The following is an 18,793-nucleotide window of genomic DNA, read 5'->3' on the forward strand; positions in this document are numbered from 1 at the left end:
ATCCAGTGAAAGAAGTCCCAGCCTATCCAACTTCTCCCTATAACTCAAACCTCCATTCCTGGCAACATGCTTGTAAATGTTTTTCTGAACCCTCTCCGGTTTAATAATATCTGTCCTATAACAGAGTGACCAAGAACTGAACACAGTACTCCAGAAGAGTCCTCAACAATGTCCTGTACAACCTCAACACCTATACTGAATCATCTGAGCAATGAAGGCAAGCAGGCTAAACACCTTATTAACCACCCAGTCTATATGTGACACAAGCTTCAAAGACTTCTGTACCTGAACCCCTGTTCAACAACACTATCTAAGGTGAAAATGTGTTGCTGGAAAAGCGCAGCAGGTCTGGCAGCATCCAAGGAGCAGGAAAATCGACGTTTCGGGCATGAGCCCTTCTTCATGCTCATGTCCGAAACGTCAATTCTCCTGCTCCTTGGATGCTGCCTGGCCTGCTGCGCTTTTCCAGCAACACATTTTCAACTCTGATCTCCAGCATCTGCAGTCCTCACTTTCTCCTAGAAAAAAACTATCTAAGGCCTTACTATTAACTGTATAAATTCTGCCCTTGTGTGTTTTACCAAAATGCAATACCTCGCAGTTATCCAAATTAAAATCTACCTGCCAAGGGCAAGAGCATCATATAGGAGGAGGTCAACAGAGTGTCCTTTTTTTAACTCATTCACAGGAAATTCCTGGCCAGGCCAGTAATCATTGTCATTTCTAATTGCCCAGAAGGCAGTTAACAGTCAACCACATTGCTAGGGGTCTGGAGTCACTGGGCAGCAAGACCAGGTAAGGATGGTAGATTTTCTTCCCGGAAAAACCATAGTGATCCAGATGAGTACTTTAGTGACAATTGACTCACTAAACTCTTAGAACATAGAATATTACAGCGCAGTACAGGCCCTTCGGCCCTCGATGTTGCACTGACTTGTAAAACCAATCAAAAGCCCATCTAACCTATACTGTTCCATATTTGATCCAATGACCATTTAAGTGCCCTTAATGTTGGCGAGTCCTTAATTCCAGGTTTATATTAAACATAAATTCTGCGATGGTGGGATTTGAAGCTAGCTGCCCTGAACATTATCCTCAATCTCTGGATTAATTGTTGCATCCTAATATCATTATGCCTGCCCCTGAGAGGGAGAGGTAGGAGTTGCGTAGGGGCAGATTTGAAGGGGGTGAGGGGGTAGGAATAGGGATGGGGGGGGGGAAGAGGAAGTGTGGGGGAGGGGCTGAAGGGATTGGAATTGGTCAGAAACAGGAAATCAACGGATGCTGGAAGTCAGGGGTGGGGTGAGTCTGTTCCATGTGTTAATAAAGTCCTCAATAAATTTGCGACACTTCAAATGTTCCATTGATTCCCATTGGTGAGCTGGTACATAGGCAGGATACAGGGACAGTAGAGGCCTCCACTTAACGCTCCCTTGACCTAAAAATGCTTTATTTTGTCCAAACGACAACAATGCTTGCAAAAAATATTGTTTCTGCTTTGCACTGATCCTTAGCATCAATATATTACCCGTCTATGATGTATAAGAGAGGACAAGAACCTATTAAAACAGACAGTCAGCAAAGTGACAGGGTGAAGGTTGTCATCAGAGGAATTAACTCTTAAACAACAATTACATGCTTCTCCTGTCACCAGAAAGACAGGTTGACCAGCCTCTGCCCTATTCACATCCGCATTAATCAGCCACTGATGTCTGTCCTTTGACAGAAACAGTGCCTGTCTCAGTACAAGCCACACAGGACTCAGACTGGCATCCCAGGGGAGACTGAGAGAGGCAGAAAGGGGTGGGGGGGAGAGAGAGAGAGAGAGAGAGAGAGAGAGATAGTGTGAGAGGGGGAGGGGGCAGATATGGGAGTGTGGGGGAAGGGCAGGGGGGATCTGATTGAATGGATGAGTTGTTTCTCATTTTTCCCTTCATGGGCCCCTGGGGGGCGGGGGGGGACGTTGACACGGCCTAATTGCCCTCGAGCCTAGGAGAGCTGTCTCCAAAATTCCAGACGGCACCCACGTTGCAGTGGGTCTGGAATCACGTGTAGGCCAGACCAGGTAAAGATGGCAGATTTCCTTCTCTAAAACACATTAGATTTATATTTCTTTTCACGTATACACATCAGGCCACCAGTGACGTTGTCACTGCACCATGAGTCCCACTGACGATGCTGGCTCTCGATCTGGATCCAAACCCACTGCGCCCAATCAGCCTCGTTCTGGTCACATTGCTGCCGCTGCCACCTCCTGGGACCACCATTTCAGCAAAGGAAATCAGTGCACCGTGAACCAGATGGGGGTTGGCGCAAAGTTCTGTGCATGTGCCATCAGATAAAGGCACCGCCAGCAAAAAAAAACTGGCAATAACCAAAAAAAAAATGCACAATAGATATGTGGACAGAGTGGGCAGCATTCATGATCCTAATTCTGAAGATGGGTGACTGGACTCAGAGCATTAATTCTGTTTCTCTCTCCACAGATGCTGCCAGACCTGCTGAGTTTCTCCAGCAATTCCTGTTTTTTTTGTTTCAGGACTGACAGCGATATTGCCAAGAGTATGGACACGTGCAAGGAGCATGTTCTGCTGGTGTCAGCAAAAACACAGTCTCTTTAACAATAACACTCACTGGTGTTGAGACTAACTTTCAATTCCGGATTTATCAATGCAGGTAATTACCACACGAGTATCAATCTGGGCCTCTGTCTAGTCCATGACCACTGCTCCATCATCTCTCCCAATGGTGTATTATTGAGTGTGAGGATGTGATTGGCAAGCAGGGAGATTTGATGGTGTGTACGAGAGTCCACTGAGAGCTTGGCAGCACTCTTACAGGACCCAAGGGCAGGATGGCAGGCAAGGGGAAAGGGTATCAAGGCAGTGACACAATGTCCACTACTCTGCCTAGTGATTGGGGTGACGTTGGACAGGCTAATTAACACCCTCATATTCAATGAATGGACATCACATTGAGGTTGTACAAGATGTTGGTGAGGCCTCTTCTGCAGTACTGTGTCCAGTTCTGGTGTCCCTGCTATAGGATGGATTTTATTGAAGTGGAGAGGGTTCAGAAAACATTTCCCAGGATGTTGCTGGGAATGGAAGGTTTGAGTTATAAAATTAGACTGAGTAGGCTGGGAGTTTTTTCACTGCAACATAGGAGGTTGAGAGATAACCTTACAGAGGCTTAAAAAGTCATGAGGGGTATAGATAAGGTGGATAGCAGGTGTCTTTTCCCTAAGGTAGGGAATTACAAGACTAGAGGGCATCTTTTTAAGCTGAGAGAAGAAAGATTTAAAAAAGACATGGGGGCAATTTATTTTACACAGAAAGTGGTTCGTGTGTGGAATGATCTCCCAGAGAGAGTGGTGGATGTGGGTACAGTTACAACATTTAAAAGATATTTGGATAAGCACATGAATAAGAATGTTTGGAGGGAAATGGGCCAAGCGCAGGCAGGCAGGACTAGTTTAGTTTAGCATTATGATGGTATTGACTGGTTAGACTGAAGGGTCTGTTTCCATACCGTCTGACTCTGCGACTCTATGAATAGCCACTAAAAAAGTCTTATCCGTCCCTGCCAGATATTACCCATGGTGGGGGAAGTTGGTACCAAGTACCCTGACAGGCCTGTAGGAATTTCTCCACCCTCTTTGCCAGTTGCCCCTCCCTTTCACCACCCCCATCCCAAGTTGTGAAGATTCCAGCCACCCGCAGCCCAGTTGGATCTGGCTGCAGTCCCAGCAGTGGCCACTGCTTCCCGTGGCGCTGTTCAATGGCCTTTCGTTGAAAGCTGGGCAAGTGGAGATGGGTTCATCAACCAGCTGGAGGGAGTTCAGCCCTTTCTGTGTGTGGGTGTGCATGCAGGAGAAGGTAAGAGAGAGGGACAGCCAATAAGAGAGATTTGGGAATGTTTGCTTGAGAACACAAAAAGGGTTTTTGTGTGAAAGTGAGTGTATAAGAGCATGCATGTGTGAGAGTGAATAAAAAGTGTACACCTGCCTAATAATATTCAGATAAAGCACCTTCAATTGTTTGTACTATGTTAAAGGCACTATATAAATGCAAATGTGGTTGAGAGGCAGTGTATGCGAGGGAGAGTATCTGAGAGGCAAAGAGGACAGTGTATGAGAGAGAGAGGGAGCAGGTTTTGGAGGGATTGACAGAACGAGAGAAGTTTGTTCAAGAAAGGAAGATAGAGAGCCAGAGAATGCACTGCCCATTCAAACTTGATCACCTGGAAGTAAATTGACTAGCTCTGGGGTCTCTCTTCTCTCATTCACACCTCCCCTCCTCGTGATCCTCCTGGCTGTGATCTCTTGAAGTTCCTGTGCTGCTTGTATATGTCTCTGGCTGCACCCTCTATTCCTCAATCGAGATTAAGCCAGGAGAACATGCTGGGAGTTAGAATTTGGGCTGTTCATTGTCCAGGCCAATGCACCTGTCAGGCACTGAGTTCAAAACCTCCTTATTCCGAGCTTCAGAAAATCTCAGGGAGATGGTTAGGGAGAACTCTGCAGACATGAGATGCCTTAAAGCTCATTGGCCAGTCAAATAGGATCAGGCACAAATGAGATGCTAAGTGTATGTCTAATTCCTTTTTATTCTTTTATCAGATGTAACCGGAGCTAGCTGGGCCAACGTCTTTTGCCCAACTACACTGGAGATGGTGGTGGTGAGCTCCCTCTTGAAATCTACATGAGGAGGATACACCCAGAATGCCCTGAGATAGGGAATTCCAGGATTTTGAGCCAGTGACAGTGAAGGAATGGTGATATATTTCCAAGTCACAATGGCAAGTGACTTGGAGGGGAACTTGCAGGTAGCGATGTTCCCAGGTAAGTGCTGCCCTTTTCCTTCTAAATGGAAGCGGTCCTGGGTTTGGAAGATGCTATTGGAGGAATATTGGTGCAATCCTGCAGGGCATCTTGCGCATAGTACACATTGAGCATCGATGGTCATAGAGTGATTAACGGTATGTAGGTAAAGCAGAAAAAGGGTGGACAAAGCCTAGTAATCAAGGTCATCCCTGGCAAGGCCTTTTCCTCCTCTACTTCCAGTACTATTGATCTCTCAGGCTGATGACATAAGTGGTTTGGAGTAAAGCAAGATTATTTCCCTCAAGAAAGATTTCTCTCCCAATTATTGCCCTGAAAGGGTTGATTCACTTTAGGGTACAGTTCAACAAGAACCGATCATTAGCCAGAGCCCATCAGCTTGGTCAATGAACATCAGGAGGAACATGGGAATGGAGGTTTAGACCATTCAGCCACTGACTATCTAACCAATCCAAGTCATGGTTAATCATCCACCTCAATGCCATAGATTCATAGAGATATGCAGCACAAAAACAGACCCTTCAGTCCAAATTGTCCATGCCAACCAGATATCCTAAAGTAAACTAGTGTCATTTGCCAGCACTTGGCCCATATCCCTCTAAACCCTTCCTATTCATTTACCCATTCAGGTGCCTTTTACATTTGTCATTGTACCAGCCTCCACCACTTCCTCTGGCAGCTCATTCCATACACACACCACCCTCTGCACAAAAATAGTTGACCCTTAGGTCCTTTTTATATCTTTCCCCTCTTACCCTAAACCTATGCCCTTTAGTTGTGGACTTCCCCACTCAGGGAAAATACGATGTCTATTTATCCTACCCACGCCCCTCATGATTTTGTAAACCCTTTACAAGATCCCCCCTCAGCCTCCAATGCTCCAGGGAAAACAGCTCCAGCCTATTCAGCCTCTCCCTGTAGTCAAACCCTCCAAACCTGGCAACATCCCTGTAAACCTTTTCTGAACCCTTTCATATCGCCATGTCATTCCCATGGCCCTTCATATCACTAGTAACTAAAAATCTATCAATCTCTGTCTTGAACTCATTTAATTGAGAGTCCGACATGTTAACAGCATAGAAAAAGCCTCTTAAACCCATCATGTCAGTACTAGTCAAAAACAACCGCCTAACCATTCCACACCTATTTCCCAACACTTGGCCCAAAGTCTTGTATGGTAGAAGTGGGTACTGCAGATGTTGGAGATTAGAGTCAAGATTAGAGTTGAAAAACACAGCAGGTCAGGCAGCATCCGAGGAGCAGGAAAATCGATGTTTTGGGCAAAAGCCCTTCATCAGGAATGTCTTGTATGCCTTGCCATCACAAATGTACATCTGAATACTTCTTATTTGCCACAGCAAGTGGCTAAGACTGAAATATCGAATGTTTTCAGAGGAATTATATAATTCTGAGGGCTAAAGGGATCAAAGGGCATGGAGAGGAAAGTGGGAACAGGGACTAAGCTGGATGATCAGCCATGATCATACTGAATGGTGCAATAGGTTCAATGGGCCGAATGGCCTCCTCCTGCTCCTATTTTCTACGTTTCTATGTTTCCAACTTTCTTGCTGTTCGCTGGGAGTCTGCAGAGTTTGCCTGAGACAGGGGGGAGGGGTGAGCGAGAATAGAGCCAAGTGTTCTGTTTCAAAGTGAGTGAACATTGGTCACAGCGAAGTGGCTTTTATTGTTCAGCTTCCCTTCTTCCGTAAGCCTCCCCCACACCCAGTCAAACCCGCTTTGTTTTCCTAACAGTGTCAGCACTGAGTGGTGTGCTGTGAGGTGCGAATGATTGATTTCCACAAAGAAATACTGGCCACCCACCCACCAAGACCTCCTGGTCTCACTCGCTTGAGGTAGGAGCAATGTCAAAAGTCAATTTCTGGGACAAGGCCTATTTCGTCACAAATCCTCTCAGGAAATATCTCCGTTGCATCCTTTTCCCAAAGGCCTTGAAAGTCTCTTCAAAACTTGCAGCTCTCAGATTCAGATAAGGCCTTGGCAAGAGAGGGTGAAAACTTATCCAGAACCAGCCCTTCCCTCAATCACGCCTTCCAACAAAAAGCCACATTCATGTAGCACCTGTTGCAGGCCTTTTGGACAAAGGAACGGACACAGGGCCAAAGAACGGGCTGAAAGGACTTAGTTGACGAAAAGGATCTTCAATGTAATGTAGGTTGCACAGAAGCTGAATTGACATACCCTGCCCTGATAGTAATGTGACAATGATCAAATAATCTGGCACTGTAGCTCCATGAAATCGCTCATCATTAGCGTTTCACGTGAATGGATCCAAGCATATGGTGTGTGTGAATTGTTTTCCCTCTGACTCCCTCCTTCATCGTCTGGTTTCCTGCATTAGTATCCCAAGGTTCCAGTAGTGGAGTGAGTTTGTGAAGCTTCAGCCCAAGTAATTCCTCCTGTCATAAGCTCCAATGGACACAGGCTATCCAACCATTCACTGTAAACCAACAAGCCCCCATCCCAGCTTCTTAGTAAAACCTCTTTTTAAGAAAGGCTTTAAGGAGAAGCCTTGGAATTAAAGACCTGTGCTGGGTGCTGGGTAAGTTGTTGAAGGGGATTCTGAAAGGTAGGATTTACAGGCATTTGGAGAGACAAGGACTAATTAGGGATAGTCAGCAAGGTTTTGTACAAGGGAAGTTGTCTCTCAAAAGCTTGATTATGTTTTTTTGAAGAAGTAACCAAAAATATTGATGAGGGCAGTGAGGTAGACATTGTTTATATGGACTTTACAAAAGCTTTTGATAAGATTCATATGGGATTCAAGGAAAGCTTGCCAATTAGATACAAAATTGTCTAGACGGGGAGAGATAGAGGGTGGTGGTGGAGGCTTGTTTTTCAGACTGGAGGCCTGTGGCCAGCAGTGTTTGACAGGGATTAGCGCTGGGTCCACTTTTGTTCGTCATTTATATAAATGATTTGGATGAAAATTAAGGAGGTATGGTTTGTAAGTTTGTTGGTGACACCAAAGTTGGTAGTATAGTCGACAGTGAAGGAGGTTATCTAAGATTACAAAGAGATTTTGAGCGATTGAGTCAATGGGCTGAGGAGCAGCAGATGGAGATAATTTAGATAAATGTGAAGTATTGCGTTTTGGTAAAAACAAACAAGGGTAAGACTTATACTATTAACAGTAGGGTCCTGCGTAGTGTTGTCAAACAGAGAGACCTGGGGGTTCAGGTGCATAGTTGTTTTAAAGTTGCATCACAGGTAGACAGGGTGGTTAAGAAGGTGTTTCGCACGCTTGTCTTCATTGCTCAGACCTTTGAGTATAGGGGTTGGGACGTCATGTTGAGATTGTACAGACATTGGTGAGAGCACTTTTTGTGTAGTGTGTGCAGTTCCGGTTGCCCTGCTATAGGAAGGATATTATTAATCTGGTGAAGGTTCAGAAAAGATTTACCAGGATGTTGCTGGAAATGGAAGGTTGGAGTGATAAGGAGAGGCTGGATAGGCTGGGACATTTTTCACTGGAGCTTAGAAGTTGAAGTGTGACCTTACAGAAGTTTACAAAATCATGAGGGGCATAGATAAGGTGAATCACAAGTCTCTTCCCAAGGGTGGAGGAGTTCAAAACTAGGTGACATTTTTAAGGTGAGAGGAGAAAGTTTTAAAAAGACACGAGGGGCAATTTTTTTCATGCAGAGTTTGTGGAATAAACTTCCAGAGGAAGTGGTGGATGCAGGTACAGTTACAATGTTTAAAAGACATTTGGATAAGTTCTTGAATAGGAAAGGTTTGGATGGATATGAGCCAGGAGCAGGCAAGTGGGACTAGTTTAGTTCGGGAACACGGCATGGACTGGTTGGCCTGAGGGTCTTTCTCTATTCTGTATGACTCTGTGACTGTATATTAATGGAGTAACCAATAATTTGTACTGCACTATAACTCAATAAGTCCTCAAAGGATAAATCAACTCCTAAAGCTGTTGCTTTTGCCACTGGTTACATTATTAATTACATTTACATTAATAATATCCTAAACAAAGGCCAAAAGAACAACAGATCAGTATTAAAGAAGCTAGGTTCTGAAGACGGGTCACTAGGCCCTTTTGTTATTGATATCCTACATTTTATTTAATTCATTCTCAGGATGAGGGTGTTAAGGCTGGGCCGGCATTTATTGCCCATCCCAGAGATCGGTCAAGAGTCAGCCACATTGATGTGATGTAGTATGGAGTCCAGACCAGGTAAGGATGGCAGTTTTCTTCAGTAAAGGACATTAGTGAACCAGATAGGCTTTTTTTTTCCTGATAATGGACTCACGGTCATCATTAGATTCTCAAAACTAGGTATTTATTGAATTCAAATTCCACCAACTGCCATGGTTTCGAACCCAGGTCCCCAGGACATTGCCTGAGTCTCTGGATTAACAGTCCAGCGTTAATACCACTAGGCCATCACCTCTCCTGTAAATTACTTCACCTTACAATCTTGGCATCCTTAAGCTGCCTGTTACAGTTGAATTGACTACATATACATTTATGTCAAACTGTTAGAGAAACATAAATCTGGTTTTAATGAAAACAGAAATAAGTTGACTGCAAACACAAAAGGATGCAGAGAGTGTCAGTTGCTGTTCTGATGGAAACCTGCCCTAATCCATCAATCAATAAGAAAATAGCAAGACTGCAATCCATGCACAGGGGGGAGCTGGACCGTTGTTGAGAGAAATGGGAGAGAGCGACATTGATGAATCAGGCATTCACTTTTCCATAGTTACAATGAAGCAATGATTGGGCCAGTATGTTAATTGGTTATGGATATCACTGGTTCATTCCTGGTTGCCTTGGAGACAGTGGTGGTGAGCTGACGCTGCAGTCCATGTGCTGTAGGTAGACCCAGAGCACAAAGAATTTGATCCATTTGGCCAAATGTCACAGATTCATTACTTTATGGGGCAGGAGCGGAACACTGATTCTCTTTAACACCCCAATGAACTGATTGATGAGAAAGAACCTCGGTATCTCATCCAAAAGGACAGGACCCTCTGATAATACAGCACTGATATTACATTGATACTACACTGAAGATTCCCCTCTAAGCCACTTGGAAATATGTCGCTGGTCAAAGTCCTAGAATTCCCTCCCTAAAAGTTTTGTGGGTTTACCTTCAACCCATGGAATGCAATGGTTCAAGAAGGCAGCTCATCACAACCTTCTCAAGGGGCACCTAGAGAGGGGCAATAAAAGCTGGCCTAACCAGCTGTGCCCGGCTCCCACAAATAATTTAAAATAACTGGAATTTGATAGATTTTGCAGCACAGATATAATATCCCACCAGCTCATTGACTCCACTCAAGTAAGCCGTCATCTTTCTTTACCTAAATCTCCCATCGATACTGTAAATTCCCATTTCCCTCCGTGCTTGACAAGTTTCCCTTTAACTGCATCCAGACTATTCACCACAAACCCTCTCTGTCATGGAGAGTTCCACATTTTGACTACTCTTGGAGGAAAAAAATGTCTTCTCAATTCCTGGGTTGGATGTATTGGTGACTGTCTGACACTGATGGCTCCTAGCTGTGCTCTTCCCTACAAATGGAAGTAACGGTTGTGCCTGTCAGATGTCAGTCCACTCCAGTTCTGTTAACCATGGACAGCTCTGCATTTCTGGCCCAGACCTCCATTGTCAGCCCCCTTTGAAACTGTCGTTCATCATGGCAATGGATGGTCAGTGTTGGGGGATGCAGCAATCCAAACCACACTCCCCTTTATGGCACCGGTTACCACATTCTGGTAAATCTTCATTCATTAACAAACTGGAGCATTTAAGTAGGTTTCCATTGTGATTTGGAGGTGCTGGTGTTGGACTGGGGTGGACAAAGTTAAAATCGCATAACACCAGGTTATAGTCCAACAGGTTTATTTGGAAGCACTGGCTTTCAGAGTGCTGCTCCTTCATCAGGTGGTTTCCATTGTGTTAGTGAATGTGTGAATGGGAGAAGTCTATAGGATGCCAGCTAGGTAGGGTGGCAGGGTCATGAGGCCATCATGTGTCATAAAACAGGGAATGGACAATGGGGACATTAGAGGGTAGGATTGGGTGAAATGTGGTTGCATAGTTACCCAGGAGTCAGAACTGGTGTTAAACATTTCCTGGGAGAGGTCATTCACTTCTATACTAGTCTGCATTTGAGCATTAGCATGTTGGGAAGTTCACAAGTGGAAAACTACCCACTAGCTTCCCCCCCCCATGCACTGCACTTTCTCTTGCACACTGCGTGCTAGATATCAGCTAGAAGGACAGCAAAAAGGAGTTCCTCTCACAGTGTGAGGGCCACAAACCAGATTAAAAAGTGAATTTCGATCAACCTACAAACCAAGTGCTGTGAAACTGACAGCTCAAATATCCATGTCAACATTATCTATCACCTCCACTGCAACAGCTCAAACATTCAAGTCTCCATTTTCCCAGACAGTTCGAGACCCATCCATATTTCTGTATCTCATTAATTTTTACCCTTTAGGACTCATCTCTTATTTCTAATCTCTGTGTTGTGTTGCTAATTCTTCCCCTGTTTAGTAATGACTGAACCCACTCTTCTTGTTAATTCAAGAAAGCCGAGTCAAACTTGCTTCTTTGAAAATGTTTGGTCCACTTGGGTCCAGGAGAAAGATAAAGGATCTTTTTGCTAAATTAAACTTGTTGAAACCAACTGAGGGATGGCTGAAGGGGAGTAAGTTCATTGCTCCGTACCCCGGAGGGTAGCAATTTGGGATATCCTGTCTGTAATGTGACATATACCCACAGCTTGCAGGTTATGTCCTTGTGATTCCATTCTACAGCCCATCCACATCCTATTCACCACAAAGAGACCAGAACTGCATGTAATAAGCAAAGAGCAGTCTAACTAATGTTCCATCCAGGTTTGGCATAAATCCTCTACTTTTGAATCCTATCCTAATGGAGATACAGCCTGCTGCTTGGCTTGTTTATTTACGGTCTTGCTAACCTTTAGTGATTGGTGTATTTATAGCCTTGTTCCTGACTTGCTCTCATTTCAGCTCAGACATGACTGTGGTTTGAACACACAAACTACTGGCTCAGAGGCTGGTGTGCTGTCAACTGAGTGCAGCTGACACCTCGCACTCATCTGGGCAGGACGGGGTTACAGAACAAAGAGCAATGGAATTCTGGCTGCTGGGAGGTGCTGCACTCTCCACTCCTGGTTCACGACCAGTTTATTGCTCCTTCATCCAAATATACTGGGTTCGGAACCATTCACTGAGAGGAACAGTGAACAGTGCTTTACCAAGACTTGGCATGGGTCAAAGGTAGTAATTGAATCCTGAGCTATTCCTGAATCGAATGAACAGAGAGATCAAAGTCCAGGTGGTTTCATATACAGTCACCAGAAACACTTGATTGAATTACAATTTTGTAAATAACAGACAGCTGTTTAATACTTCCTGCTTTCACTTATTTTAAAAAGACAGGGAGACACTGGTGCAGAGTCAGCGATTTCACCGTGTTTCTCTGGTCTCTGCCTCATTCCCCCCTGAACCCGACTTACATAGAGGCTGTTTCTCCTCCATTATGAAGGTAGCCGGTAGCTGGGCCACTTCAGAGGTAAATCAAGAAGCAATTGTTCATGCAACCAACTGTGGAAATATGCGATTCCCTCCCACACGGACATAAGATCCAGAACAGGAGCAGACCCTTCGAGCCTGCTCCAACATTCAAATAAGATCATGGGGATACTCAATGATGATTGCACAATGTTTAGCACCATTCACGACTCCACAGATACTGGAGCAGGCTGTACCCAAAGGCCAGCCAGCAACACCCACGTTCCACAGATAAATAAAAACAACTTCAACCTCTCAGAAACTGCTGAGTGGAAGTTCCATGTCAAAAATCCACAGGCATTTCAAATTTTCTTTTTACTTATTACTTATAAAAGCGATAAAAGTAAACATAAACAAAGGAACTTGTGAAACAGGGCAGCAGTAGGCCATTCAGCCCCTCTCGACTGCTGCAGCATTCACTAAAATCCTGGATGAACTGTTTGAGTTTCAAGTTCCTATCTATCCCAATTATCCCCTGAGTGCCCTACCTAACAGAATGCATCTATTCCTGTCTTGAAAATATTCAACAACTCCGTTTCCATGGCGTTCTGAGACAGAGAGGTCCCAAGTTGCAAGACTCTCTGAGAGAAAAGAATTCTCTTCATCTTGGTCTTGAAAAGATGACCGTTAATTTTTAAACAGTGCTGCTAGTTCTGGACTGTCCAACAAGAGGAATCATCTTTTTCACATCCCCTTGTCAAGAAGGTGTTGGTGTGTGTGGGGAGGTTTGGGTAAAGATAAAGTTATCTTATTATAGAGTTAAAAATCACACAACACCAGGTTATAGTCCAACAAGTCTATTTGGAAGCACTAGCCCTCCTCATCATTGTTACAGAGGACCACTCTCTCATCAGAGAGAGTTTAGTCACAGACTCCCTACAGTGTAGAAGCAGGTCCTTCTGCCCACTGAGTCTACACCGACCCTCCGAAGAGCAGCCTACCTAGACCCACCCCATCCCTGCATTTCCCATGGCGAGCCCACCAAACTGGCAAATCTTTGGATTGTGGGAGGAAACCCACACAGATGGACGCAAGGAGAATGCACGAACTCTACAGAGACAGCCAACAAAGGCTGGAAGTGAACCAGAGTCCCTGGCACCCGTGAGGCAGCATTGCTAACCACTGAGCCACCATAGCTCAGGCAAGGGGAGAGATTGAGAAGGTGGGAACCTTGCAATGGTAACCTCAGCCGGTGTGGGAATTGAACCTGTGGTGTTGAAGTACACTGCGTTACAGACCAGCTATCCAGCTGACTGAGCTAACCAACCCTTCCCAGGCTTTACTCAAAAACCTGCATAAACAAGTCAGAGGCTGGCAATGACATCACGACACCTCAACAATTGCATTCTATCAGAACTGGCGGCTCTAAAACAAGTGCATGCTGGGAGACTGCCAATGATCTTACTGCCTCCTCCTGATTTTGTGACCTGAATGTGGTTTCCAAGCTTCAAACTATAAAGTTTTTGATTTTCTCTCCTCCAGACAAAATTGTTGGAACAATACCATTCATCATTCAGAGAGAGATTCTTCCCACCAGTGAAACTAAAACCTTATTAACATTGAATTAAAAGGTCTGGCTTATAGCCGAGAGGTGGATAAATAAGGTAGACAAGGCATTAGACCTGTATCTGAACAAGCAATCAGTCACTGACCAGTTTAACTATGTACCATGCCCTCACAAAAACTTAACATTCAACTAACTTCCCCTTGTACTGTTCCCTTAGGAGTTCTGGAGAAGGTACAAAATATATTTACAAGAATACCACCAGGAAAGTTTGAAAAGGCAAGCCGAGGGGTTACCTAAAAGTAGTCTCTAAAATTAGGAATGGTATCAGCAGAGTCGTTCCAGTCCCACAGACTTCCCCAAAATTAGAGGTCATAATTATAGAGTTATAGTGGCGGCACGGTGGCACAGTGGTTAGCACTGCTGCCTCACAGCGCCAGAGACCCGGGTTCAATTCCCGCCTCAGGCGACTGACTGTGTGGAGTTTGCACGTTCTCCCCGTGTCTGCGTGGGTTTCCTCCGGGTGCTCCGGTTTCCTCCCACAGTCCAAAGATGTGCAGGTCAGGTGAATTGGCCATGCTAAATTGCCCGTAGTGTTAGGTAAGGGGTAAATGTAGAGGTATGGGTGGGTTGCGCTTCGGCGGGTCGGTGTGGACTTGTTGGGCCGAAGGGCCTGTTTCCACACTGTATGTAATCTAATAAACAAAATAATCCAATGATGAAGCCAGAATTGAATTCAAAAGAAATCTACTCACCCAGACATTGGTTAAAATCCCAAAATGTACTATCACATGGAGCAATTGAGAGGAAATAGTGTGACCATTTTTTAGTTTATTCTTTCACGGGATATGGGAATCACCAGAAAGATCAATATTTACATAAGAGATAGGAGCAGGAGTAGGCCATCTGGCCCCTTGAGCCTGCTTTGTCATCCAAAAGGATCATGGCAGATCTTTTTGTGGACTCAACTGCACTTACCTGTCCACTTACCCTAAACCTTAATTGCTTTACTCTGCATAAATCTATCTTTGCTTTAAAAACATTCAATGAGGTAGGCTCAACTGCTTCACTGGGCAGGGAATTCCACAGATTCACAACCCTTTGGGTGAAGAAATTCCTGCTCAACTCAATCCTAAATCTGCTCCCCCTTATTTTGAGGCTATGCCCCCTAGGTCTGGTTTCACCCACAAGGCAAAACAACCTCCCTGCTTCTTTCTTACCTATTTTCTTCATTATTTTATATGCTTCTGTAAGATCCCCCTCATTCCTTTCACTCGCCCCTAACTGCCTTTGATCTTAGTGGCTTGTTCAGCCATTCCAGAGGGTAGATAAGAAGTCATGTGCTTTTCTGTGTGTCTGGAATTACATATAGCGCCAGGGGTAAGGGCAGCAGAATAGTTAGATGGCAAATATTTAACCCGATGAGCTCCAGATTTATTACTTAGGTTTAAATTCCACAGGTTGCTTTGGTGGTGGGACTTGCACCTACAATCCCAGAGAATTATAGAGAATAGAATCACTACGTGTGGAAACAGGCCATTTGGCCTAACAAGTCCACATCAACCCTCTGAAGAGTAACCCTCCCAGACCCATCCACCTACCCTATTACACTACATTTACCCCTGACTAATACACCTAGCTACACATCCCTGAACACTATTGGCAATTTAGCATGGCCAATTGACCTAACCTGCACATCTTTGGATTATCCTGGGCCTGTGGATTACTAATGCAGTGACTTTCCATTATGTATCATCTTGCCCAGGGGAAAGACGGTGAACATAGATTAGATTAGATTAGATTAGATTACTTACAGTGTGGAAACAGGCCCTTCGGCCCAACAAGTCCACACCGACCCGCCGAAGCGCAACCCACCCAGACCCCTACATTTACCCCTTTAACCTAACACTATGGTCAATTTAGCATGGCCAATTCACCTGACCCGCACATCTTTGGACTGTGGGAGGAAACCGGAGCACCCGGAGGAAACCCACGCAGACACGGGGAGAATGTGCAAACTCCACACAGTCAGTCACCTGAGTCGGGAATTGAACCCAGGTCTCTGGCGCTGTGAGGCAGCAGTGCTAACCACTGTGCCACCGTGCCGCCCTGTGCGACGTAGAAAGAAATAGAAGGATATATTAATCGAGGAGAAGGACCAATTGGGTCAAATAATTTACCTCAGTTCAAATGAAAGATGATTGACCTGAAACATTAACCCTGTTTCTCTCTCTAACGATCCTGCCAGATCTATTGATTATTTCAGTCATTTTCTGGCTTTATTTCATGCAGGGTTGCTTTTGAATAAAAGTGGAGTGATTTACTGATTTGTTCAAGTAATTTACAATAAGTACCATATTTTATGTTACAGGGCTGGTACTGTAATCAAGGCCAGTATTTCAAACGTAGAAATTGCTGGAAAAGCTCAGCAGGTCTGGCAGCATCTGTGGAGAGAAACCAGAGTTAACATTTTGGGTTGAGTGAGTTCTGAGGAAGGGTCACTTGACCCGAAACATTAACTCTGATTTCTCTCCACAGATAACTAGGGTGGCACGGTGGCTCAGTGGTTAGCACTGCTGCCTCACAGCACCAGGGACCTGGGTTTGATCCCAGCCTCAGGCGACTGTCTGTGTGGAGTTTGCACATTCTCCCTGTGTCTGCGTGGGTTTCCTCCCACAGTCCAAAGATGTGCACGTTAGGTGAATTGGTCATGCTAAATTACCCGTAGAATTAGGTGCATTAGTTAGGGGGAATGGGCCTGGGTAAATTACTCTTCGGAGGGTCGGTGTGGACTAGTTGGGCCAAAGGGCCTGTTTCCACACTGTAGGGAATCTAATCTATATTTAAAAAGCTGCTGCCTGATCTGCTGAGCTTTTCCAGCAATTTCTATTTTTGTCTCTGATTTACAGCATCCGTAATTCTTTCAGAAGATCTTACCTGTATAAGAGAGATATTATTCAGAGTGAGGCGAAAGAGGTAGTTTCTGTAAAAGGACAGACACAGATATGAACGTGTTAATATTAAGAAGCGAAACAAATCTCACTGATTATCTGTTCTTACAAGGTTTCTATGAATTCAACCAGAGAAATTCCACAACCAATATGGGTAACCCTGGTTTGTACTTCTGGGAAGATCTGAAAGTGTGCAAAACAGATGATGAAAATGCAAAGTCCGAAGAGCATATTGCACAGAGGGAAATTTGGCAGAGACTGAGTAAGCCAGATCTGTTGCTTGCAAAGAGAGACAGAGAGAGAAGGGGAATCGAATAGGGAGGCAAACAAAAACATAAGAAAATAGCAAGGAAGCAAAAGAGTGAGGGAAAAAGAGTGCAATTAGTGAGAGAGACAGAGAGAAGTGATAGGAATAAACAGAAGAAAATGTGTAAACGTTAGATCATGAAAAGCGAAAGAAAGAGCAGAAGCATAGAAAAGGAGCAGAAAAGTAAGGAGGGCAAAATTGAAGAGAGAAAAGTCAAGTAAAGGACAAGATGACAATCCAGAACAAACAAAAGGAACAAAAGAGGTCAGAAATGAGGAAGGTGAAACTGAAAGGAGAGTTTGAGTGAGGGGCGTGTGGGGACTTCCACAATGCTCTTAGGCTCTAGGGTGCAGCGTGTGGCGTTAATGTCTGTAATGGAGGGAAGAGAGACCCCGATGATCTTCTCAGCTGTCCTCACTGTCTGTTGTATGGTCTTACAATCGGACCTGCTGTGCTTTTCCAGCACCACACTCTCGACTCTTTCTATGCACAACCACTGTGTGTAAAACCTGCCCTGTCTGTACTGTTCTAACGTGGTGATTGTATTTTGAAAGGCTTCACTGTAATGTTAGGCCAGTTGACAAGCCAATGAGGAGCCAACCATTTCTTAGAAACACACGAGGTAGATAATTGAATTGACATACAATTATTAAGAGCAGAAGGAGGCCACTCATCCCCTCTAGGAGAAAGTTAGGACCGCAGATGTCGCAGAGTGTGGTACTGGAAATCCACAGCCGGTCAGGCAGCACCCAAGGAGCAGGAGAATCAATATTTCGAGCACAAGCTCTTCATCAGGAATCATTCTCCTCAGATGCTGCCTGACCTGCTGTGCTTTTCCAGCACCACGCTCTTCGACTCATCCCCTCTAGCCTGCTGTGCTGTGCAACATGATCATGGTTGACCTGTTGGTGGCCTCAACTCTACTTCCCTACTTACTCCTGATAACATTTGTCTCCTCTGCCAATCAATACTTGTAATTATTTATGGGATGTGGATTTTGCTGGCTGGGCCCACATTCATTACCCATCTGTAATCAGCCTGGTATTGGTGAGCTGCCTTCTTGTCCACCTCTACCCTAAAAATGGCTGTACCTGAACTAGTAGTAGTCATGGGCGATTTCAACTTCCCAAATATTGATTGGAAGCTCTTTAGATCAAGTAGATTGGATGGGGCGGTGTTTGTGCAGTGTGTCCATGAAGCTTTTCTAACTCAGTATGTAGATTGTCTGACCAGAGGGAGGCCATATTGGATTTGGTACTTGGTAATGAACCGGGACAAGTGATGGGCTTGTTAGTGGGTGAACATTTTGGTGATGGTGACCACAATTCTGTGACTTTCACCTTGGTTATGGAGAGAGATAGGTGCGTGCAACAGGGTAGGTTTTACAATTGGGGGAAGGGTAATTACGATGCTGTAAGACAGGATCTGAGGAGCATAAGTTGGGAGCATAGGCTGTCAGGGAAGGATGTCGTGGAAATGTGGAACTCTTTCAAGGAACAGATACGACGTGTCCTTGATATGTATGTACCTGTCAGGCTGGAAAGAAATGGTCGTGTGAGGGAACCTTGGTTGACGAGGGAGGTTGAATGTCTTGTAAAGA

At 44.7% G+C, this 18,793-nt stretch overlaps 1 protein-coding gene across 3 annotated transcripts in view; it reads right to left on the bottom strand.

The window, feature by feature from the left end:
* The window catches only part of sema5ba (sema domain, seven thrombospondin repeats (type 1 and type 1-like), transmembrane domain (TM) and short cytoplasmic domain, (semaphorin) 5Ba), a 324,529-nt gene that overhangs the window by 152,336 nt on the left and 153,400 nt on the right, over positions 1-18,793 (bottom strand). For all 3 annotated transcript variants that reach the window (XM_087989341.1, XM_087989339.1, XM_087989340.1), the window contains exon 5: positions 16,873-16,918. In XM_087989341.1, the coding sequence (XP_087845467.1) occupies positions 16,873-16,918 (46 nt within the window). The remainder of the gene's footprint in view (positions 1-16,872; positions 16,919-18,793) is intronic.

This window comes from Chiloscyllium plagiosum, unplaced genomic scaffold (assembly GCF_037043375.1).
Source record: "Chiloscyllium plagiosum isolate Xiang-an unplaced genomic scaffold, Cpla_swu_hap1 HiC_scaffold_7, whole genome shotgun sequence".
In the NCBI taxonomy this organism is placed as follows: Eukaryota; Metazoa; Chordata; class Chondrichthyes; order Orectolobiformes; family Hemiscylliidae; genus Chiloscyllium; species Chiloscyllium plagiosum.